The sequence below is a fragment of the Bufo bufo genome, chromosome 10, assembly GCF_905171765.1.
Source record: "Bufo bufo chromosome 10, aBufBuf1.1, whole genome shotgun sequence".
NCBI classification, from domain to species: Eukaryota; Metazoa; Chordata; class Amphibia; order Anura; family Bufonidae; genus Bufo; species Bufo bufo.
The window spans coordinates 70,751,790-70,777,047 of record NC_053398.1 but is presented as its reverse complement, the minus strand read 5'-3'; the positions used below and the strand labels follow the sequence as shown (position 1 = coordinate 70,777,047).

General features: G+C 41.9%; 1 protein-coding gene across 4 annotated transcripts in view; it reads left to right on the top strand.

Moving 5' to 3' along the window:
• Nucleotides 1-25,258, top strand: part of CHKA (choline kinase alpha) — a 292,703-nt gene that overhangs the window by 43,653 nt on the left and 223,792 nt on the right. Inside the window, exons 3-4 of one of the 4 annotated variants that reach the window (XM_040410245.1) lie at nucleotides 11,059-11,078; nucleotides 12,580-12,592. The exons of the other annotated variants lie outside the window; for them this stretch is intronic. Coding sequence (XP_040266179.1) covers nucleotides 11,059-11,078; nucleotides 12,580-12,592 — 33 coding nt within the window. The remainder of the gene's footprint in view (nucleotides 1-11,058; nucleotides 11,079-12,579; nucleotides 12,593-25,258) is intronic. 4 annotated transcript variants of the gene reach the window in all.

Sequence of the window (25,258 nt, the reverse complement as noted above, 5' to 3'; positions counted from 1 at the left end):
GCCAGGGCAGTATAAATACCCCACATGTGACCCCATTTCGGAAAGAAGACACCCCCAGGTATTCCGTGAGGGGCATATTGAGTCCATGAAAGATTGAAATTTCTGTCCCAAGTTAGCGGAACGGGAGACTTTGTGAGAAAAAAATTAAAAATATAAATTTCCGCTAACTTGTGCCAAAAAAAAAAAAATTCTATGAACTCGCCATGCCCCTCATTGAATACCTTGGGGTGTCTTCTTTCCCAAATGGGGTCACATGTGGGGTATTTATACTGCCCTGGCATTCTAGGGGCCCCAAAGCGTGAGAAGAAGTCTGGTATCCAAATGTCTAAAAATGCCCTCCTAAAAGGAATTTGGGCACCTTTGCGCATCTAGGCTGCAAAAAAGTGTCACACATCTGGTATCGCCGTACTCAGGAGAAGTTGGGGAATGTGTTTTGGGGTGTCATTTTACATATACCCATGCTGGGTGAGAGAAATATCTTGGTCAAATGCCAACTTTGTATAAAAAAAATGGGAAAAGTTGTCTTTTGCTAAGATATTTCTCTCACCCAGCAAGGGTATATGTAAAATGACACCCCAAAACACATTCCCCAACTTCTCCTGAATACGGCGATACCACATGTGTGACACTTTTTTGCAGCCTAGGTGGGCAAAGGATTTCACAGGTCATTTACCTACTTACCACACATTAGGGCCCCTGGAAAATGCCAGGGCAGTATAACTACCCCACAAGTGACCCCATTTTGGAAAGAAGACACCCCAAGGTATTCCGTGAGGGGCATGGCGAGTTCCTAGAATTTTTTATTTTTTGTCACAAGTTAGTGGAAAATGCTGATTTTTTTTTTTTTTTTTTTTCATACAAAGTCTCATATTCCACTAACTTGTGACAAAAAATAAAAACTTCCATGAACTCACTATGCCCATCAGCGAATACCTTGGGGTGTCTTCTTTCCAAAATGGGGTCACTTGTAGGGTAGTTATACTGCCCTGGCATTCTAGGGGCCCAAATGTGTGGTAAGGAGTTTGAAATCAAATTCTGTAAAAAATGACCTGTGAAATCCAAAAGGTGCTTTTTGGAATGTGGGCCCCTTTGCCCACCTAGGCTGCAAAAAAGTGTCACACATCTGGTATCTCCGTACTCAGGAGAAGTTGGGGAATGTGTTTTGGGGTGTCATTTTACATATACCCATGCTGGGTGAGAGAAATATCTTGGCAAAAGACAACTTTTCCCATTTTTTTATACAAAGTTGGCATTTGACCAAGATATTTATCTCACCCAGCATGGGTATATGTAAAATGACACCCCAAAACACATTCCTCAACTTCTCCTGAATACAGAGATACCAGATGTGTGACACTTTTTTGCAGCCTAGGTGGGCAATGGGGCCCATATTCCAAAGAGCACCTTTCGGATTTCACAGGTCATTTTTTACAGAATTTGATTTAAAACTCCTTACCACACATTTGGGCCCCTAGAATGCCAGGGCAGTATAACTACCCCACAAGTGACCCCATTTTGGAAAGAAGAGACCCCAAGGTATTTCGTGATGGGCATAGTGAGTTCATAGAAGTTTTTATTTTTTGTCACAAGTTAGTGGAATATGAGACTTTGTAAGAAAAAAAAAAAAAATCAAAAAAAAAATCATCATTTTCTGCTAACTTGTGACAAAAAATAAAAAGTTCTATGAACTCACTATGCCCATCAGCGAATACCTTAGGGTGTGTACTTTCCGAAATGGGGTCATTTGTGGGGCGTTTGTACTGTCTGGCCATTGTAGAACCTCAGGAAACATGACAGGTGCTCAGAAAGTCAGAGCTGCTTCAAAAAGCGGAAATTCACATTTTTGTACCATAGTTTGTAAACGCTATAACTTTTACCCAAAGCATTTTTTTTTTTTACCCAAACATTTTTTTTTATCAAAGACATGTAGAACAATAAATTTAGAGCAAAATTTATATATGGATCTCGGTTTTTTTTGCAAAATTTTACAACTGAAAGTGAAAAATGTCATTTTTTTGCAAAAAAATCGTTAAATTTCGATTAATAACAAAAAAGTAAAAATGTCAGCAGCAATGAAATACCACCAAATGAAAGCTCTATTAGTGAGAAGAAAAGGAGGTAAAAATTCATTTGGGTGGTAAGTTGCATGACCGAGCAATAAACTGTGAAAATAGTGTAGGTCAGAAGTGTAAAAAGTGGCCTGGTCTTTCAGGGTGTTTAAGCACTGGGGGCTGAGGTGGTTAAAGGGACACTGCCAGATTTTTTATTTTTTTTTTATCACACATTAACATACTGAATGTGAATTTAACAAAAGTCAGACCATTCACTGTGGCCAGAGAGAGAAGGAAATGAGTGGCTCAATTAAACCACCATACTTTGCACTGATAAGTGCAGTGCTCTTCTGTGGGCATCTTTATCTAGGTCTAACAACAGAACAATATTGCATGTTATCCCAATTCTACTAATCTACTATAATACTAATAGATAATTTTTACCTGGCAGCAGAAGTAAACTAACAATGGATTATTAGTTTATTAGATTATTAGTTTTATCTCTCTGCACTGACTGTTAGGCGGGCAATATTTTGTATTTTAGTTTAAATGACCTAGTACAGCCAAAGTGGGAAAGAAAAATGGCCAAAAATTCTCAATAGCTTCTTTGAATATTGAGGTGAACAATACCCTTTTCTGATGGCAGTGTCCCTTAAATGGAGGCTGTAACAAGGAAATTTACTGTTAAATAATTGCAATGCCTATTAGTGCTAGCTTAGCTGAATATAAGGATATTTTTCACTAAGCAATCCGTTGCTTCATTGTGGAGAAAAAGTTTAATCTTTATGCAAATTAGCAATTATATGCACAGCAAAAGTTTAATCTTTATGCAAATTAGCAATTATATGCACAGCAGGTAGGCACAAGCCACTCTGTGCTCCTTTGCTCATCCTGCTTCCACTACCCCACTTTCTCCTTGATTCCATAAAAATAAAAAATTGAGAGCAAAGAGCCCATGATTTTTGCTCTCCATTTTTTATTTTTATAGTGTCAGTGCATGGAGACAGAATAAGGGGATGCTGGAAGGAGTTTTCAAATGACATTTGATTGCGACTGTGTGGAATTTTCTGTTTAACAAAGAATTTTTAATATTAGCGGGATGTGCTCCGTAATAAGATTTTACGATGTTTTTTTGTCTTTCCTTGTTGATTGACAGGGTCAGGTTCCTACATGGTCATCTCACTTGGCCCAGTCAATAAAGTTGGAGAGGAAAGGCTGGCAGAGGAAATGGGATTAATTTATCTCTTGCATATGGATTAAAAGTAGATGAAACAAACCGAAAAGGAATACTGCCTCATAGGTACAGCAGCTTTCCAATAATAAGCTGTTAAACGCAACTACTTTATTATTCCTTTTTAAAATAAATATTTGTATGCCACAAAGTGGTGATGGTTAAAAATTCATGTGACTCAATCCCATTTGAATTACGTCTCATATGTATTGATTTGTATACTGTGTACACATACAACAGATTAATAGTTGTATTAGCAAAGATTCCACACCACTGCCTATTAGTTTCTACTATAGAGAATTGCTGGCTGGCTAAATGCCAAAGAAAGTGTTATCGGGGGAACAGACAAGAACAGCAATAAGAAAAAATATTTTTAACCAAATTATGTGCGTTTGATGGGTTTCAACTAATGGGGCGGGGTGTGGATTACACAGTTATGGGGAAGGATCTGTAAATGACGCAGTCTTATCGGGAGGATCTGTGGATGACACACATGGCACCTTATGCTGGTATTAGAGCCATTATGTACCTATGTGTCAGTCATTGCGGTCTCCTCATTTCCTCCTGTATTAGTCATTAATGTATCCCCTCATTTCCCTGTGTTAGTAATTAGTTGACCTCAGTCAGAACAGCCATCACATGTAAAGTCTATTCAGTTCATCCCCTAGCAGTGGTGGTGCTTTGTTAAACTAATCACCAGCTGTAAGGAGTACTCGCTATGAAAGCAGCGGGCAGCATTGTCGCCTCACGCTCCGCCCTCCTCAATTATGAAATCAGTGGAGCCAGAGCATGAGTGAGTGCCCCTATGCTTTCGGCCTGCGTCTTATAAAGTGGAAAATAGTGTGTGTGTGTGTGTGTGTGTGTGTATGTATATATACACTCACCTAAAGAATTATTAGGAACACCTGTTCTATTTCTCATTAATGCAATTATCTAGTCAACCAATCACATGGCAGTTGCTTCAATGCATTTAGGGGGGTGCTCCTGGTCAAGACAATCTCCTGAACTCCAAACTGAATGCCAGAATGGGAAAGAAGGGTGATTTAAGCAATTTTGAGCGTGGCATGGTTGTTGGTGCCAGACGGGCCGGTCTGAGTATTTCACAATCTGCTCAGTTACTGGGATTTTCACGCACAACCATTTCTAGGGTTTACAAAGAATGATGTGAAAAGGGAAAAACATCCAGTATGTGGCAGTCCTGTGGGCAAAAATGCCTTGTGGATGCTAGAGGTCAGAGGAGAATGGGCCGACTGATTCAAGCTGATAGAAGAGCAACGTTGACTGAAATAACCACTCGTTACAACCGAGGTATGCAGCAAAGCATTTGTGAAGCCACAACATGCACAACCATTAGGTGGATGGGCTACAACAGCAGAAGACCCCATCGGGTACCACTCCTCTCCACTACAAATAGGAAAAAGAGGCTACAATTTGCACGAGCTCATTAAAATTGGACTGTTGAAGACTGGAAAAATGTTGCCTGGTCTGATGAGTCTCGATTTCTGTTGAGACATTCAAATGGTAGAGTCCGAATTTGGCGTAAACAGAATGAGAACATGTATCCATCCTCTGATGGCTACTTCCAGCAGGATAATGCACCATGTCACAAAGCTCGAAAAATTTCAAATTGGTTTCTTGAACATGACAATGAGTTCACTGTACTAAAATGGCCCCCACAGTCACCAGATCTCAACCCAATAGAGCATCTTTGGGATGTGGTGGAACGGGAGCTTCGTGCCCTGGATGTGCATCCCTCAAATCTCCATCAACTACAAGATGCTATCCTATCAATATGGGCTAACATTTCTAAAGAATGCTATCAGCACCTTGTTGAATCAATGCCACGTAGAATTAAGGCAGTTCTGAAGGCAAAAGGGGATCCAACACCGTATTAGTATGGTGTTCCTAATAATTCTTTAGGTGAGTGTATATGTGTGTGTATATATCACAAAAATGTCAAAAGTACTGATTCAATCCAGGGTGGCTGTATAATCCATGATGGATACCCTCCTCATTTGCATATGTCACCATAAATACTTCCAGCCTATAAAAACATAACTTGACCGGTGACATAAGTGGAAATCATACCCATACCATACCAGATGAGTCAGAGATCATGTGTGACTAGTGTCGGTGACACCACTTCCAGTTATGTGTGTTCCGATCACATGATCATTGAAAACACTGTCACCATGTTTTTTAATCATGTGGTGAATGACAGCACCATCACATAATAAATGAGTATTATCAATGGGTGTGGAAATTGAGCCCACACCATACCATTTGACCAGAGATAATGTGACTAGTACTAGTGACATCACTTTCAGTCTGCATGTGAGTAGCAATCACATAATCATTGACATTGCTTCCGGACGCCATGGTTTTTGATCATGTGATTGACAACAGCAATACATGATGAATGAATAATTGTTGTCAAATGATAACTTATATAAATTTACCGTTTGCTACCTACTATTTTGATCAATAGGTAGTATCCAGTACAGATGTAGAAGTTTATTCCCACCTGATTTTTATAAAGATATATTCTCACTTATTAATACCAATAAATAAAACTGGGTTATATCAAGATAATATATGGAAGAATTGTACCTCAATAGATGAAGGTATATTAATACTCGAGTAGTACGGTAATTGTAAAAAATGTATTTGCAAGGTAAACCTATAGAAAGCTAAGTATATATTACAGCAGTATGGATTCTTTATCTTCTTGGATTTGACACTTTTTTTTTTGACAACCACCTTTTGAAACATAAAATATATATCATGGTTCCTCCATGAACCAATAGATAAATTAATATCTGGGACATGAATAATGTTTTTATATACTAATACTATAATGTCTTTTTAATTCAAAATAAAGAGAAAGCAGCCCTTGGAAAATGAGACACATAAGGCAAATCGTTAATTCAGACCTCACGGATTCACTGATTTAATAGGGACCTGTCACCAGTTTAACTTTTATAAAAGCAATACCTCATACTGTAGTCCAGGTTCAAGAGATACAATCCTGCGATTTTTTTTTTTTTGATTTTTTTTTTGAGATCCCTGTTTGAGTTTTGGCGATTAATATATTAATCACTAGTATATGTACAGGGAGGAAGAGACCTCTACTCTTCTCAATGGGCTGCTTTCTACCTGGTTTTGAAGCAATCGATAGCAACTGAACAGCGTCACAGCTAGGGAGAAGAGGAGAGCAGAGGTCTCCTCCCTGTACCAATGCAAGTAGTTTAACATGGCTGCCAAAACCGAACGAGCAGCATAGTGGCGTAACTGAGGAGTGAAGGGGGGGGGGGGGGGGGGAATAGCGAGATAACATAACCTAAACCTGGATGACAGGTATTGCTTTTATAAGAAAGTGTTGACAGGTCCTCTTTAAGCCTAAAAATCAATTTAGCCTCTGCCTGGAGTACAATATGGTCTAGGTTTCCCTTCCAAGGTCCCAAAGTACAGTGTTGAATCCCTCAGAATTTCAAATTAAATAGATTCAAGGAATAACAATCTTAAGTCTGGAGATAGATGTATCTTGTTTCAAACTGTTATGTTGCAGGATGATTTTACCCACATTACAGTAGCAAATAGGGACATTTCGCCACATAAACCACACCTGGTCAAATGTCATTTTATTATTCATGTGTTGCTGCTGTCATCGATCACATGATCAAAAAACATGGTGTCGAACATGTGATTGCTATTCACGTGGAGACTGGAAATTATGTCCCTAGTACAAGTTCTATGATGTCTTATCATCTGGTATGGTGTGGGCATGGTTTCCACACTCATTGATGATTCATCATGTGATGGTGCTGTCATTCATCACATGATCGAAAAACATGGTGACAGGAAGTGTTGTCAATGATCATGTGATTGCAACACACCACTGAAAGTGGTGTCACGAACACTAGTCACATGACCATCTGGTATGGTGTGTGTGTGATTTCCACACCCATCACTGCTTGTGTCACCAGTCAAGCTATGTTTATATAGGCTTAAGGTATTTATGATGACATATGCAAATGAGGGTGTCCTTTATGGACTTTATGACCAACTTGGATTTATTCAGTACATTTGATGTATTCTTTAGTGGGCCACAGCATTCTAATGACACATTACATATACAGGATGTGGCCAGATAGTGTTTGCTTTACACGCTGTTGTCCTCGTCTTTTCCCCTGATGACTCCTGCTTTGGTAGGGAAAAATGTTGGGAGGACAGGAGTGGCATTTCTGGATTTGAGCCTGCATGTGATTTCCTATAGTAGAAATTAATAGGCAAGGGTCTAGAACTGCTAATTATACAACTACTAGCTGAAGGATCTCCACAGCCCCCCACCCCTTAACACTTACCCCTCCCCCCCTGACAGTGCCCCGTCCCTTAAAATTGGACCGCCACAGCAGCCCACTCCCTTAACTTTGACCTTTATAGCAGCCTTTCCCTTTAACCGTGACTTTCACAGCATACCACCCCCTTGACAGTGACCTCCACAGGAGCCCGCCCCCTTAACAGTGGCCTTTACTGGATCGGGGGCGTTTCCTTTTAAATGGCTCACTCTAAGACAGCAGCACTGTACTTTCTGAGTGTAAGCTGCAGGGAGAAAGTCAACCTCCCTCTCACCCCTGCAGCTGACATAAGTTGATTTTTACCTTAATTTTTTTTAATCCCCCGTTGGCTCATGAGTGGGAGGTGCGTGGCCTAACCAGATGAAGGGAGTGGCTTAGCGGGACCTGGGGGCAGGGTTTTAAGTCTTTTGAGGGTGGACACATTGTGGCAGGAGGCGTGTCTGGGCTCCTTCCAGCAAGAGTGACGCTCCTCTGGGCACCTTACTGGCTCATTTGCAAAAAACTTTTCAGAGGATAAAAACATCTAGAAATAAGGTACGAAGTGCTATTAGACATGGCTTTACTGCAATAGCGATTATCCTTGTGACAGATTTCCTTAAAGCTCTCCTACAACAGTGAAGATAAATGGCTGGGTTGTTATGGAAACCTAGAGTAAAACTGTATGTGGAAGACCTGCAAGCTTCTATTGGCTGATAATGGTCATGTCACCAAGCTTCTATTGGCTAATGCATTTTTTTGGAATATCTCAGGAACGGAACCTTCCTGGACACCTGATGTACCTGTGTGCAAAATTTCGTGATTGTAAATGCGACGGTGCAGATTCCTTTAGCGGACACACACACACACACACACACACACACACACACACACAGCTTTATACACTGCTCAAAAAAATAAAGGGAACACTTAGGGCTCTTTCACACTTGCGTTCTTGTCTTCCGGCATAGAGTTCCGTCGTCGGGGCTCTATGCCGGAAGAATCCTGATCAGGATTATCCTAATGCATTCTGAATGGAGAGAAATCCGTTCAGGATGCATCAGGATGTCTTCAGTTCCGGACCGGAACGTTTTTTGGCCGGAGAAAATACCGCAGCATGCTGCGCTTTTTGCTCCGGCCAAAAATCCGGAACACTTGCCGCAAGGCCGGATCCGGAATTAATGCCCATTGAAAGGCTTTGATCCGGATCCGGCCTTAAGCTAAACGTCGTTTCGGCGCATTGCCGGAGCCGACATTTAGCTTTTTCAGAGTGGTTACCATGGCTGCCGGGACGCTTAAGTCCTGGCAGCCATGGTAAAGTGTAGCGGGGAGCGGGGGAGCAGCATACTTACCGTCCGTGCGGCTCCCCGGGCGCTCCAGAGTGACGTCAGGGCGCCCCAAGCGCATGGATCATGTGATCACATGGATCACGTCATCCATGTGCATGGGGCGCTCTGACGTCATTCTGGAGCGCCCCGGGAGCCGCACGGACTAAGTATACCGCTGCCCCGCTCCCCGCTCCTACTATGGCAACCAGGACTTTAATAGCGTCCTGGGTGCCATAGTAACACTGAACGCATTTGGAAGACGGTTCCGTCTTCAAATGCTTTCAGTACACTTGCGTTTTTCCGGATCCGGCGTGTAATTCCGGCAAGTGGAGTACACGCCGGATCCGGACAACGCAAGTGTGAAAGAGGCCTTAAACAACACAATGTAACTCCAAGTCAATCACACTTCTGTGAAATCAAACTGTCCACTTAGGAAGCAACACTGAGTGACAATCAATTTCACATGCTGTTGTGCAAATGGGATAGAGAACAGGTGTAAATTATAGGCAATTAGCAAGACACCCCCAATAAAGGAGTGGTTCTGCAGGTGGTGACCTGACCACTTCTCAGTTCCTATGCTTCCTGGCTGATGTTTTGGTCACTTTTGAATGCTGCCGGTGCTTTCACTCTAGTGGTAGCATGAGACGGAGTCTACAACCCACACAAGTGCCTCAGGTAGTGCAGCTTATCCAGGATGGCAAATCAATGCGAGCTGTGGCAAGAAGGTTTGCTGTGTCTGTCAGCATAGTGTCCAGAGCATGGAGGCGCTACCAGGAGACAGGCCAGTACATCAGGAGACGTGGAGGAGGCCGTAGGAGGGCAACAACCCAGCAGCAGGACCACTACCTTCGCCTTTGTGCAAGGAGGAACAGGAGGAGCACTGCCAGAGCCCTGCAAAATGACCTCCAGCAGGCCACAAATGTGCATGTGTCTGCTCAAACGGTCAGAAACAGACTCCATGAGGGTGATATGAGGGCCCGACGTCCACAGGTGGGGGTTGTGCTTACAGCCCAACACCGTGCAGGACGTTTGGCATTTGCCAGAAAACACCAAGATTGGCAAATTCGCCACTGGCGCCCTGTGCGCTTCACAGATGAAAGCAGGTTCACACTGAGCACATGTGACAGACGTGACAGAGTCTGGAGACGCCGTGGAGAACGTTCTGCTGCCTGCAACATCCTCCAGCATGACCGGTTTGGCATTGGGTCAGTAATGGTGTGGGGTGGCATTTCTTTGGAAGGCCGCACAGCCCTCCATGTGCTCACCAGAGGTAGCCTGACTGCCATTAGGTACCGAGATGAGATCCTCAGACCCCTTGTGAGACCATATGCTGGTGCGGTTGGCCCTGGGTTCCTCCTAATCCAAGACAATGCTAGACCTCATGTGGCTGGAGTGTGTCAGCAGTTCCTGCAAGACGAAGGCATTGATGCTATGGACTGGCCAGCCCGTTCCCCAGACCTGAATCCAATTGAGCACATCTGGGACATCTCGTCTCGCTCTATCCACCAACGTCACGTTGCACCACAGACTGTCCAGGAGTTGGCAGATGCTTTAGTCCAGGTCTGGGAGGAGATCCCTCAGGAGACCGTCCGCCACCTCATCAGGAGCATGCACAGGCGTTGTAGGGAGGTCATACAGGCACGTGGAGGCCACACACACTACTGAGCCTCATTTTGACTTGTTTTAAGGACATTACATCAAAGTTGGATCAGCCTGTAGTGTGTTTTTCCAGTTTAGTTTTGAGGGTGACTCCAAATCCAGACCTCCATGGGTTGAAAAATTTGATTTTGATATTTTTTTTTTGTGTGATTTTGTTGTCAGCACATTCAACTATGTAAAGAACAAAGTCTTTCAGAAGAATATTTAATGAATTCAGATCTAGGATGTGTTATTTTTGTGTTCCCTTTATTTTTTTGAGCAGTGTATATTAGATGAATCTGGTGTGTGTGTGTGTGTGTGTGTACACAGTATACAATCAATACATATGAAAAGTGATTCAAATAGGTCACATGTATTTTTAACCAGCACCAGTTTGTAGCATGCAAATATTAAGAAGGAACAACAAAGTTGTTGCTTTTAACAGCTTATTAGTGGAAAGCTGCTGTACCTATGAGGTGGTATTCCTCTTTGGTTTGTTTCATCTAGGACAGTGGTTCTCAACCTTTCTAAAGCCGTGACCCCTTAATACAGTTCCTCATGTTGTGGTGACCCCCAACCATTACATTTTTTTCCTTGCTACGTCATAACTAATTTTGCTACTGTTATGTTGACCCACCAAAAACACGCACAGACACCAATACACCAAATGTTAATTCAAATACACAAGTATTCATTCATAACCACAGAACTTTAGCATAAATACAAAATATTTGTAAACCAAATAAATAACTTTAAAATAATAAAAAAATACCCCCTAAAAAATCGGTGGTGCGCACAGTACCCCTCAAATAAATAACTCAGTGGTGCTCACAGTACCCCCCCCCCCAAAAAAAAAAAATCTGTGGTGCTTTAAGTCCCCCCCCCCCAAATAAATAAATCAGCGGTGCTCAGGGTCCCCCAAATAAATAAATCAGCGGGGCTTCAGGTCTCCCCCAAATAAATAAATCAGCGGTGCTCAGGGTACCCCCCAAATAAATAAATCAGCGGTGCTCAGGGTACCCCCAAATAAATAAATCAGTGGTGCTCAGGGTACCCCCAAATAAATAAATCATTGGTGCATTAGGTTTCCCCCAAATAAATCAATGGTGCTCAGGGTCCCCCAAATAAATAAATCAGAAGTGCTCAGGGTCCCCCAAATAAATAAATCAGTGGTGCTTCAGGTCCCCCCCACAAATAAATAAATCAATGGTGCTCAGGGTCCTCCAAATAAATCAGCGGTGCTTCATGTCCCCCCAAATAAATTAAGCCTTGCTCAGCCAAATAATTAAAATAAAATTAGCCAGGCTCAATTAAATCATTGGTGGCAGTGGTGCTCAGCGGCGGTGTCATTAACGAAAAAACTCGGACCTCAGCAGACAGGCCGCCCGACTTACCCATCCAGACGTCAGGCTCCTTCAAGCACAGGCAGTGATAGGACATCACTTCCTGTGCGCGAGGATAAGGGGCCGCTGCCGTTGTGCGGGCGACCCACAATAGGAAGCCTCAGGCGACCCCCCGGAAAGGGCCGATCGACCCCCAGGTTGAGTACCGCTGATCTAGGAGAATCAATTCCTTCCCTAAGCCTGTATTCGCTGTAGACTCTCTACATTGATGATTAAAAGTACTTTTTCTTCAGAATAAATAAGTGGAAAATCATTACATTCAGCTGCGCTATCCCTACAAGGCATTGTGCCTGGATTAACAGTGCAATTCCTAGTGAAAGGCACCCTTAAAGGGAACCTGTCATGTGGATATTTGATTATAATCTAACTAATTATATACCATCATTAACTACTAAAAAGTACCTTAGATGTATTCACTTACTGGTGTGACAGATGGTTATCTCATAATATACACACAAAGATGCCACATGCCAATGAGCTGATTGGAGTCCAGCGTGATGTCTGAGTCCCGCGTATATTTAATTCAGAGCTTTAGCCACTCCCCTGCCCACCTGCTGCTGGTTCATATGGAAACAAACTGTCATTCAGCAGCAGGTGGGCGGGGAGAGTCAGGAGCTCATGAATATTCATGACTCATCATTATCAGCTGGAGCTTTTCAATACAAGATGTTGGCAGATTGACTGGGTCAATTAAAGAAAGTGACCCAGCATTGTGCTAAGAGGATCAGTCACTTATTTATGTTGCCCTTAGTTAGGACACCATAAAACTGGTGACGGGTTCCCTTTAAAGGGAGTCTGTCACCACATTTGGGCATATTAGACTGATCAAATAGTGTTATGTGCCACCCAGAACTTAAAAACGGTACCTTTGATGTATGTAACCGTTTTCTTTTAGCTAAAAATGAACTTTAAAGATTATGTAAATGAGCCCTCTCAAGTGCCCAGGGCGGCGTCTCAATCCTCCGAGCCCCAGGCAGCACCTCCTCAATGGCTCATAACCCCGCCCTCCGTGTGCCTCTGCCCGCCCGTTTACTCCCCTCCTCTGTCCTTTTCCACTGCAGCTGCGCGGTCAATCTCATAGCGGGCGCATGCGCAGTAGGTATTGTAATGCCCTGCCAGGAGCGGGCATCGCATTGCGCATGCGCCCGCTACGAATTTGACCGCGCAGCTGCAGTGGAAAAGGAGATAGGAGAGTAAACGGGCGGGCAGAGGCACACGGAGGGCGGGGTTATGAGCCGTTGAGGAGGTGCTGCCTGGGGCTCGGAGGATTGAGACGCCGCCCTGGGCACTTGAGAGGGCTCATTTACATAATCTTTAAAGTTTATTTTCGGCTAAAAGAAAACTCTGTTACATACATCAAAGGTACCGTTTTTAAGTTCTGGGTGGCACATAACACTATTTGATCAGTCTAATATGCCCAAATGTGGTGACAGACTCCCTTTAATGTGAAAAGTGGGAGTTGCATCTGTTTATATAGCCATAGAATCTTTTAAATAGCAATCCATGGCAGAGGTGATCATTGTGTACTTTCCAGATTCAGTATTTCCGGCTGAGGGGTGGCGTGATTTTAAAGAAATGGCTGGAGACTGTATAGTGGTCATGCCGGGTTAAGAGGTAAAATCTATTTTACCTCACTAAGCCTTATATTTCTTATGGGTAAGTTTAAGAGCTTTACTTACAATTGAGGACGTCAATGTCCCATCAGATTCAGAGAATATGGGCTTCAGAATGGATGGGTTTATAAATGCACAGGAATCATCCACTTTATTCTCCTAGCTGTATGCAAAGCGGTATCTTCCAGAAGAAAAAACTGAATCCTATGGTGTACTGTTGAGGGGCAAACACCATAACCAGCTGTGTGCTGATGGATATTTGGCTTGGCACTAACGAGCTGGCTCTTTCCCTGGGAGATACGGCTTTGCATATTTTTCCATGTAGCATTACCACAAAGTCTCCATACACAGCTGGTCTCTGTACTCCACCTAAGCTATCCCTAGCTGTGCATAGTTTTATAGTCTATTGATTTTATATATGATCAGCAAAGGAGTAAATAACATTTCACATTAACAAGACATTGTTTTTCAAATAACTTAATATAATATGACTTTGTAAACCCATTAGTCAGTTTTCTGTTTGCTATAACCTGAAAGCTTATTGTTGACTTTGCAAGATTCTGTATTTACCTCTGGGTGCACTTCCCATTCGGCCACTATTCAAAGTCCAAACCAAAAGAACAGCGTGGCATGGACTTAGATAATGTCAGTAATGTTCAGGGACAGAAAGGATCCACTTTACTATCATGGTCAATTGACTTTCTGCTCTTGAATCATTCACCTTCTGGAACACTGCCAGGTACAGTACTGTATGTGATTATCTGTTCAGCAAAATAATCTGTAATCTATGGCTTCTCTGTCATTGACTTTGAACTCCGTCCAGTCATTAAAAATCCATGCCTGTGTAATAATTCATTCATGCTATAAAAGTTGATGCAAGGAATGTAAATGGTGACTATCATTTATTTTTGCACTTTTAATTTGGGTTAATGGCAAATGGTTTTCAACACTATTTCAAAGAATGGCTGACATGTTTTCTCAAAGAAGCTTGGCAGACATTTTGTTTCGCAAGGTCAAGATATGTGGAAAAGGGATAATGCTGTTCGCTTTATCTAAGGTACCAGGCAAATATTTATTTTTCTTTCACACTAGGAATTAGGTAAAGACTACGGACTAGATCACTTAATATCAAGCAACTGACGGTGAAAACTGTTGTGGCTGGTAATGCTAAATTTTACTCTTGATAATTTGCAGGCCCTCCTGTTTTGGCTACTTTGCTAATGTAATTTTAAAGCCTAGTTTTATTTCACTTTTTTATGTAATTGCAGACTTAGACACAAAAAGATTCGGACCTTTTGAAACTGGCTGACCTTTTGCATGTGCGCTTGGCAGCTAAAGCCATCTGTGTCGGCCCCGGGTTGATATTTGCCTACATTGCTGATAAAAATGAAGTTGTAATATATTCAAATGAGCCTCTAGGAGCAACAGGGGCGTTGCTGTTACTCCTAGAGGCTCCACTCTCTAACAACTGCCACGCCCTCTCCACTTTGACAGGGCCAGGCAGTGTAAATGTGATTATGCCTGGCCCTAACTTCTAAAGCCAACCAAAGTGCAGAGAGCTGAGCCTCTAGGAGTAACAACAATGTCCCTGTTGCTCCTAGAGGCTCATTTGCATATATTAACTTCACTTTTCTCAAATCAGCCAAATTCATAGGTAAAAATGTAGGGCACCATTTTACTTTTTAAGGGGGAGGTGTTGGAAATCAAAATTCTAATACTGCTATTATTCTAATTATCTACTTATGTTCCAGAGCAGCAAAGTATATTTTAAATTATTAAATTCTATCAGGTTTTCTGGCATTATATCTCTAGGTTGGGAGGGTTTGCTTGGCCAGGGTTTTTACCTCTTTAGTTGTATGTGCATGTGTTCTTTGCTGCAGGTGTAACCATGCCATCGTGCCTTGCACGCTCTGGTTTCCAGGTAACAGACACTATCCACGGTATAGTATGCAATATCGGTGTCAGAGCATTATGTAAAGTTTTCTATTGATTTGATAAGCAATGGTATATTATGCATGCATCAGTCTATATGTGCTTTATGGACTTGGGGGGAGATTTATCAAACTGGTATAAAGAACTTGCTTAGTTGCCCATAGCAACCATTCAGATCATTTTTTACAGCTTTTTTGGAAAATGAAAGGTGGAATCTGGTTACTATGAGCAACTAAGCCATTTCTACTTTACAACAGTTTGATAAATCTCCCCCTTACTGTGCTTCAGACCAAAATGAACTAATGAGGAAATTTTCTAATCAAGTCGAACATTATGCAGATTTAATCTGTAAAGTGACTAAACTGCTATCACAGTCATTGACTTGTATGATGTGGTTGTACTAGGTGATTAAAAGACTGAATATGAGGAAAAGTAATCTTTGGCCCTCAAAACTTTCAGATGTACATTGACACCTTTTTTGAGACTACCATCTTAAACTATTTTAAAAAAGTGGTTGTCCACTAAAAGATGGAAAACTAAAAGTTAACTAGATAAAGGAGTGGTCTTTGGGACAGGTTTTACTGTAGATGGAAAAACGTAAGCTCTACATGTCTTTCATATCCACAATATTTGGTAGCGTATTGTTGAGAATGGCTCCACCATTTAATGTATACAGTATATTATCTTATTGTATGGAGCATTAGTAAGTCTGTGGATTCCTGTCTACTTTTCAGGGACTTGTAAAAAGATAAAAAGGGTTGTGGAAACTGTGTGATGGGACTAAGCACTGGTTCCAGTTGGCCAGGCATACAGAAACAGTCAAGCAGGCTGGCAGTCCACTGTTTCCGTAACTTCCATTGTAGTGAATGGGTGCTACACAAACAGTGTAGCAGAACAAGCTACACTGCCTGCATATCTCCAGGAAGTATGGAAGCAGTGTAGCTACTGTAGCTTGTTTCTGTAGCTCCCATTCACTACAATGGGAGTTACAGAAATAAGAGAATCCCTGCCTGATCAGCTGTTTCCGTAAATCCCGGCCACCTAGGGCACTTAGTCCCATCTCGCCGTTACAACCCCTTTTAAGACTGCCTCGGTGGCAAAACAGCTTAGTTCATTTTTGGTACATCACAAGCTTCCATAAAATGATACCAACTATGCTTAGAAACCAGGTTTTCAGCTTGTCTGTTCTACTTGTTCAGATTATAGTTATTTATACCACTAAAAGGGCTCCAAATAAGCATATATTTCATATAAATCAGATTTTGGTTCTCCTTTGATCTGTTCCTAATTCAGCTCTCATGAACTGATTTCCAATGCTATGTACACCTTTTGGGGGCAATTTTTTATTTTTATTCTATTCACTCATTTTGGTCTAAAACCATTTTTTCAATTTATCTTTATTTAAAATATTGAGCTTTTCTGTCACAAAGGGTCAACTGTCTAGTTTTGTGTATGGTACTTTCACTTTGTGCAGGTCATCTAATAAACCTTACCTCTAAATTACTGAAAGGTCATAAACACTTATTTAAGCCACATTCTTATCAGTAAAATAAGAATTGAGCTATAATGAGTGTTTAGGAGGTCAAAGATAAGGAGCAATCATTTGAGCTGCCTGACTAAAAATACAGAGCCTGCTACTGGAGAAACTCAAGGCTGCACAGATAGTGGTTGAAGATTTAAGACCAATTGAAAATTTTATTTCCATTTCACCACCATGACGGCACACGAGAGAGAATGACCTGTATGACAATGTAGGTGCAGGAACAGAGAAGGTTAAATTGACCGCTCCCACCATCATACACCAGTGTGTTCCTGCCCCTACAGTGGCCAGGACTGAGAAAGCCCTCTCGGCCAGTCAGGGAGGTGAAATGTATTATGTACCCTTTTTTTTTTTTTTTTTTGCAGTACCTGGGAGTAGCGATCGACCGATAGATTATTATTATTTTTTTAGGGCCGATACCGATAATCTGTGAACTTTCAGGCCGATAGCTGATAATTTATACCGATATTCTGTGAATTTTCATTATTGAAAAATTCCTACACAAATCTGCTGAAAATGAATGTTTATTGTTAATGTGTATTTTTTTATTTTTATTTTTTTGTAAATCTTTCATTTATAATTAATATTTTGGTGTCATTTTATTTTTATTTTTTTTCAACTATTAGCCCCCTTAGGGACTAGAACCCTTGTCCTATTCACCCTGATAGATCTCTATCGGGGTGAGAATAGGGCCTCACACTGTCCCTGCTGCTCTGTGCTCTGTGCACACAGCAGCATGGAGCTGACTATGGCAGCCAGGGCTTCAATAGCGTCCTGGCCGCCATGGTAACTGATCAGAGCCCCAGGCTTACACTGCTGGGTCTCCGATCGGAACTGCCACTGAGGAGGAGGGGAGAGGGGACTCTGTGGCCACTGCCACCAATGATTAATACTGGGGGGCTTGGGTAGGGGGGGCGCACTGCACCACCAATGATTAATACTGAGTTTTGGGGGGGGGGGGCGCACACTGCACCACCAATGAAGATACCTCTCTCATTAATTCATATGCAGGAGGCAGGAGCTGGCTGCAGAATCACATAGCCGGCTCCCGACCTCTATGACAAGTAGCTGCCATCTGCGGTAGCTGAGGGGTTAACTGCCACGGATCGCAGCTACCGCTCATAGAGGTCGGGAGGCGGCTATGTGATTCTGCAGCCAGTTCCCGCCTCCTGTATATGAATTAATGAGAGGGGTATCTTCATTGGTGGCGCAGTGGCCACAGCCCCTCCCCCTCCTCTTGTCCTCTCTCCTCTCATTGGCAGCAGCGGCACAGGGGGGAGGGAGACACTGCTTCCTTCTCCACTGTGCTGCTGAGGGAACACAGGGAGCGCTGTCAGCAGCGTGATCCTTGTTCCCGATACGTTATTGGTATATCGGCAAAATAGATGCCGATACTGATAACGTTCAAAATCCTGAATATCGGCCGATATCTGTAAAACCGATAATCGGTCGATCCCTACCTGGGAGCTACATCAGGAGCTCGGCGCTTCCCTTGCAGGATCTCGTTCCGGGTACATCCCCTACTCTCCAGAGGCGCATGCCAAAGCTGATGGGGAGATGGCAGGGTCACGCTCCCTGTTAATCTGGAGCCTGCCCTGCGGCTGCCACGGGCCTCCAATCTCCTGGTGAGATCAGCTGGCCGAGACGTTGCACGTGTGCCCGGAAGTGACTCTCTCATGCTGGGAACTTAAAGCTCCATACCTCTCCGACACTGACGCAACATGTCGGACCCGGAGCTACAGCAGCCAAAAGAGCATGATGCTCCAACGCTTCAAACCTTGAGTGCACACATTTTGTGTAGTGGGGGCAGACCCACCAATGAAAGGGTCCATAGTGGGGATTATAGGAGGTAGTTTGGAATACCTACTATGAAATGCCTCCCCTTGGTCTAGTTACCTCACATTCAATGTATACTGCACTTTCTTATGATGTACTATAGATAGAATCCTGCATTGATATAGGTCTGTAAACAAACTTTGAAGGAACCCTGGAAGACTGAGATGCATCCAATGCTGTGCTAAACTTCCTGATAAATATACAAAAAAAACTCTGTAAAGAGTGTATTCCAAAGATTGTGAGAGATGAACAGCCGTCTATCATGCAGGAATTCAAGTCTATGATCCAAGAGGAAGTTAAATCTTTGGCATCCTTTCGCGAAGAAGCCCTTGCAGTGTCTCCGCCAAAAACTGAGACATATCCTCCTCGGACTCTGAGGGTTTGGAGGACGAAGCTTCCTCATCTAAAAGAGATGAAGACGAGCATCCCTTATCTGAAGGGGAAATAACAGATGAATAAAAAAATATATTTTTCTCCACAGCGGAGATGAGTGATCTTTTAAAGGCGGTTAGAGATACTATGGGAGTAGAAGATGTCCAAAAACCTCACTCAGTTCAGGAGGAGATGTTTGGGGGGATTAAAATCTAAACGCTTTAGAGTGTTTCCCATAAATGAAAACATTAAAGAAATGATTATGGATGAGTGGGCCTTCCCTGAGAAATTAGGCATTTCTAAGGAATTTAAGAGTAGATTATTATTTGACGCCACTGAATCTAAAGTATTCGATGAAATACCTAGAATTGACATCCAGGTAGCAAAGGTAAATAAATAAAAAAACTCGCTACCTTTTGAGGACTCTTCCCAATTAAGACACCATGGAAAGAAAAGCGGATAGCCTTCTGAGAAAGTCTTGTGAAGCGGCAATGTATTGCCTTAAAGGGAACCTGTCATGTGAAAATTTGATTATAATTTAACTAATTATATACAATCATAAACTACTAAAAAGTACCTTAGATGTATTCACTTACTGGTGTGACATATGGTTACCTCATACTATACACACAAAGATGCCACATGCCGCATGCTAATGAGCCGATTTGAGTCCAGCTCATTTGAGTCCAGAGTCAGTGAGTCCAGCGTTTTTATAATTCAGAGCTATAGCCACTCCCCTGCCCACCTGCTGCTGATTCATATGGAAAATAACTGTCAATCAGCAGCAGGTAGGCGGGGAGAGTCAGGAGCTCATAAATATTCATGACTCATCATTATGAGCTAGAGCTTTTCAATACAAGATGTTGGCAGATTGACTGGGTAAATTAAAGAAAGTGACCCAGCATTTTGCTAAGAGAACCAGTCACTTATTTATGTTGCCCTTAGTTAGAAAACCATAAAACTGGTGACAGGTTCCCTTTAAGTAAATTATCACATAGAAACATAGAAACATAGAATGTGTCGGCAGATAAGAACCATTTGGCCCATCTAGTCTGCCCAATATACTGAATACTATGGATAGCCCCCGGCCCTATCTTATATGAAGGATGGCCTTATGCCTATCCCATGCATGCTTAAACCCCTTCACTGTATTTGCAGCTACCACTTCTGCAGGAAGGCTATTCCATGCATCCACTACTCTCTCAGTAAAGTAATACTTCCTTATATTACTTTTAAACCTTTGCCCCTCTAATTTAAAACTGTGTCCTCTTGTGGTAGTTTTTCTTCTTTTAAATATGCTCTCTTCCTTTACCGAGTTGATTCCCTTTATGTATTTAAAAGTTTCTATCATATCCCCTGTCTCTTCTTTCTTCCAAGCTATACATATTAAGGTCCTTTAACCTTTCCTGGTAAGTTTTATCCTGCAATCCATGTACTAGTTTAGTAGCTCTTCTCTGAACTCTCTCTAGAGTATCTATATCCTTCTGGAGATATGGCCTCCAGTACTGCGCACAATACTCCAAGTGAGGTCTCACCAGTGTTCTGTACAGCGGCATAAGCACTTCACTCTTTCTACTGCTTATACCTCTCCCTATACATCCAAGCATTCTGCTGGCATTTCGTGCTGCTCTATTACATTGTCTTCCCACCTTTAAGTCTTCTGAAATAATTACTCCTAAATCCCTTTCCTCAGATACTGAGGTCAGGACTGTGTCAAATATTCTATATTCTGCCCTTGGGTTTTTACGCTCCAGGTGCATTATCTTGCACTTATCCACATTAAATTTCAGTTTCCAGAGTTCTGACCATTCTTCTAGTTTTCCTAAATCCTTTTCCATTTGGCGTTTCCCTCCAGGAACATCAACCCTGTTACATATCTTTGTGTCATCAGCAAAAAGACAAACCTTACCAGCGAGGCCTTTTGCAATATCACTTATGAAGATATTAAACAAAATCGGTCCCAGTACAGATCCCTGTGGAACCCCACTGGTAACATTACCTTGTTTTGAATGTTCTCCATTGACTACAACCCTCTGTTGTCTGTCACTCAGCCACTGCCTAATCCACTCAACAATATGGGAGTCCATGCTCAATGACTGCAGTTTATTGATAAGTCTTCTATGTGGGACAGTGTCAAAAGCCTTACTAAAATCTAGATATGCGATGTCTACTGCACCTCCACCGTCTATTATTTTATTCACCCAGTCAAAAAAATCTATAAGATTTGTTTGACATGATCTCCCTGAAGTAAACCCATGTTGTTTTTCATCTTGCAATCCATGGGATTTTAGATGTTCCACAATCCTATCCTTTAATAGGGTTTCCATTAATTTGCCTACTATTGATGTCAGACTCACTGGTCTATAGTTGCTCGATTCCTCCCTACTACCTTTCTTGTGAATGGGCACGACATTTGCCAATTTCCAATCTTCCGGGACGACTCCTGTTACTAATGATTGGTTAAATAAATCTGTTAACGGTTTTGCCAGCTCACCACTAAGCTCTTTTAATAATTTTGGGTGTATCTCATCAGGCCCCTGTGACTTATCTGTCTTCACCTTAGACAGCAAACTTAGAACATCTTCCTCTGTAAAGATACATGCATCAAACGATTTAATAGTCATTCTTTCTAGTGGAGGTCCTTCTCCTTTTTCTTTTGTAAAAACTGAACAGAAGTATTCTTTAAGGCAGTCGGCTAGCCCTTTATTCTCTTCTACATACCTTCCGTCCTTTGTTTTTAATTTAGTTATTCCTTGTTTTAATTTCCTTTTTTCATTTATATATCTGAAGAATGTCTTATCCCCTTTTTTCATAGACTGAGCTAGTTTTTCTTCTGCCTGCGCTTTAGAAGTTCTTATAACTTGCTTGGCCTCTCTCTGCCTAATCTTGTAGATTTCCTTATCTTCATTGCTCTGGGTTTTTTTATAATTACAAAATGCTAGCTTTTTATTTTTAATGATTTGGGCCACTTCTGCTGAGTACCACATTGGTCTCCTCCTTTTTTTGCTTTTACACGGCAACCTCAGTGGCTAGGTCAATGTATCTCTGGTTGAATGAACTAGAGAAACATCTAATTAGTAAAATATCTCGGGAACAGATTCAATTCCCTTGTTGAAATCAGCTACAGGCTTCCTAGCTGATGCCTCAGCAGAAACTATCCGTTTTTCAGCTAAAGACGCGGCTTTATCCAATGCCGCCAGAAGAGCCCTTTGGATAAAATCCTGCGGAGGAGATATAGCATTCAAAATGAAGTTATGCTCGATAGCCTTTTCTGGGGAGTATATATTTGGCCCTGTCCTGGACACGATCCTAGAAAAGGCTACCGACAACAAAAAAGGTTTCCCTGAAGAAAAGCTGACAAAAAGGAAATTGCCCTTTTTGTTCCCAGTTTAGTCAAGATAAATCCTTTTGGGGAAAAGGAAAAACGGGCGCTGGAGCTATGCAAAAGGGGGACAGGGTAGAGGATATCTTATTAATCCCCAAAACAAAAACCGCGACAAACAATGACGTCAGCATAGGGGGAAGACTAAAGAGCTTCTACCCTCACTGGAAATTCGTAACTTCAAATCCTTGGGCTTTAAACATAGTAAAGAACGTTACAGGATAGTTCCCCCCCCCCCCCCCCTCCAGAAAGATTCAAAATCTCTCATCATCCGGCACAGTTAGTTAATTTGGGAAGGAATTCAGGATCTCCAAAAATTGGGAGTAGTAATTCCAGTCCCCCCATCTCAACAAGGTCAGGGATATTACTCAAACCTGTTCCTAGTAAAAAAAAAAAAAAAAACTAGGGGTGCTTATCGAATGATAATAAACTTAAGGGACCTAAACAAGCATGTTATCTACAGGAAATTCAAAATGGAATCCCTGAGCTCCACCACCCTTCTAATGAAAAAAAAACAAAAAACGCCCTGATGTGTACAATCAACCTAAAAGACGCTTACTACCACGTCCTGATCCGAGCCGAGTCTCAAAAATACCTAAGGTTCGCCATAAAAGATCACATGGGGAACCTAGCCCATTTTCAATTCGTCGCCCTCCCCTTCGGGAGATCATCTGCCCCCAGAATATTCACCAAGTTAATCGTAGAAATTATCGCCCTTTTGAGAACTCAAGGTCTTACGATCGTTCCCCACTTAGACGACTTCCTAATCATATCGGACTCGGAACAACAGATTAAAAATAGATCGAGGTTTTGCGATCTTTTAAAAAATCTAGGATGGATAATAAACTTCAAGTCCTGTCTATCACCATAAACAAGGGTAACATTTCTTGGAGTTCTTTTAGATTCCACAAAACAAACTTCCTTCCTTCCAGAAGGAAGGATAGTAACTATACAAAAAACTGTCAGAAGCTTTTTAAAAAGGAGACTTTATTCCATCAGGGAGACAATGAGTCTCTTAGGGCAGATGACAGCATGTATTGTTGCAGTTCCATGGTGTCAGGTCCACTACAGAACCCTCCAGGTTTGTCTTCTGAGAAAGTGGGACAAGCCGCAATCCTCACTAGACCAAAGGATTCGGATCCCAGGACACGTAAAAAGCTCCACACTCTGATGGTTGGATTGAAAAAAATCTAAGGAAAGGTGTAGAATGGCAGAAAACACCAGCAATAATTATCCACACCGACCCAAGCAGCACGGGATGGGGAGCGAAGGTTAACACAAACCTCTATCAGGGAATCTGTGCTACGGAAATAACAATGCGATCCTCAAGCTATCGGGAACAGAGCAGTATGGGAGACCTTGAAGGCAGCCTCGGCAGAAATAGTAAACCACATAAAGATCTTCTCAGGCAACGTAACAGTATCCTACCTAAAACCTCAGGGTTGTACAAGATCAGTAAAACTACAGAATCTATCCACAAAAATATTCTCCTGGGCAGAGAAAAAAGTTAAATCTGTCTCGGCCATTCACCTAAAAGGAGAACAAAACTTAATAGCAGATTTCCTGAGCAGGACCACCATAGATTAGGGAGAATGGTCCTTAACCCCTTAAGGACCGGGCTCATTTTCACCTTAAGGACCAGGCCATTTTTTGCAAATCTGACCAGTGTCACTTTAAGTGCTCATAACTTTAAAACGCTTTGACTTATCCAGGCCATTCTGAGATTGTTTTTTCGTCACATATTGTACTTCATGACACTGGTAAAATGAAGTCAAAAAAATTATTTTTTTTGCACAAAAAAATACCTAATTTACCAAAAATTTGAAAAAAATTAGCAAATTTCAAAGTTTCAGTTTCTCTACTTCTGTAATACATAGTAATACCCCAAAAAATTGTGATGACTTTACATTCCCCATATGTCTACTTCATGTTTGAATTGTTTTGGGAATGATATTTTATTTTTTGGGGATGTTATAAGGCTTAGAAGTTTAGAAGCAAATCTTGAAATTTTTCAGAAATTTACAAAAACTCAATTTTTAGCGACCAGTTCAGGTCTGAAGTCACTTTGCGAGGCTTACATAATAGAAACCACCCAAAAATGACCCCATCTAAGAAACTACACCCCTCAAGGTATTCAAAACTGATTTTGCATACATTGTTAACCCTTTAGGTGTTGCACAAGAGTTATTGGCAAATGGGGAGGAAATTTGAGAATTTCATATTTTTGTCAAATTTTTCATTTTAACCCATTTTTTCCACTAACAAAGCAAGGGTTAACAGCCAAACAAGATTGTATCTTTATTGCCCTGACTCTGCCGTTTACAGAAACACCCAATATGTGACCGTAAACTACTGTACGGCCACACAGCGGGGCGTAGAGTGAAAGGTGCGCCGTTTGGTTTTTGGAAGGCTGATTTTTATGGACTGGTTTTTTGACACCATGTCCCATTTGAAGCCCCCTGATGCACCTCTAGAGGAGAAACTCCCTAAAAGTGACCCCATCTAAGAAACTACACCCCTCAAGGTATTCAAAACTGATTTTACATAAGTCGTTAACCCTTAAGGTGTTGCACAAGAGTTATTGGCAAATGGGGATGA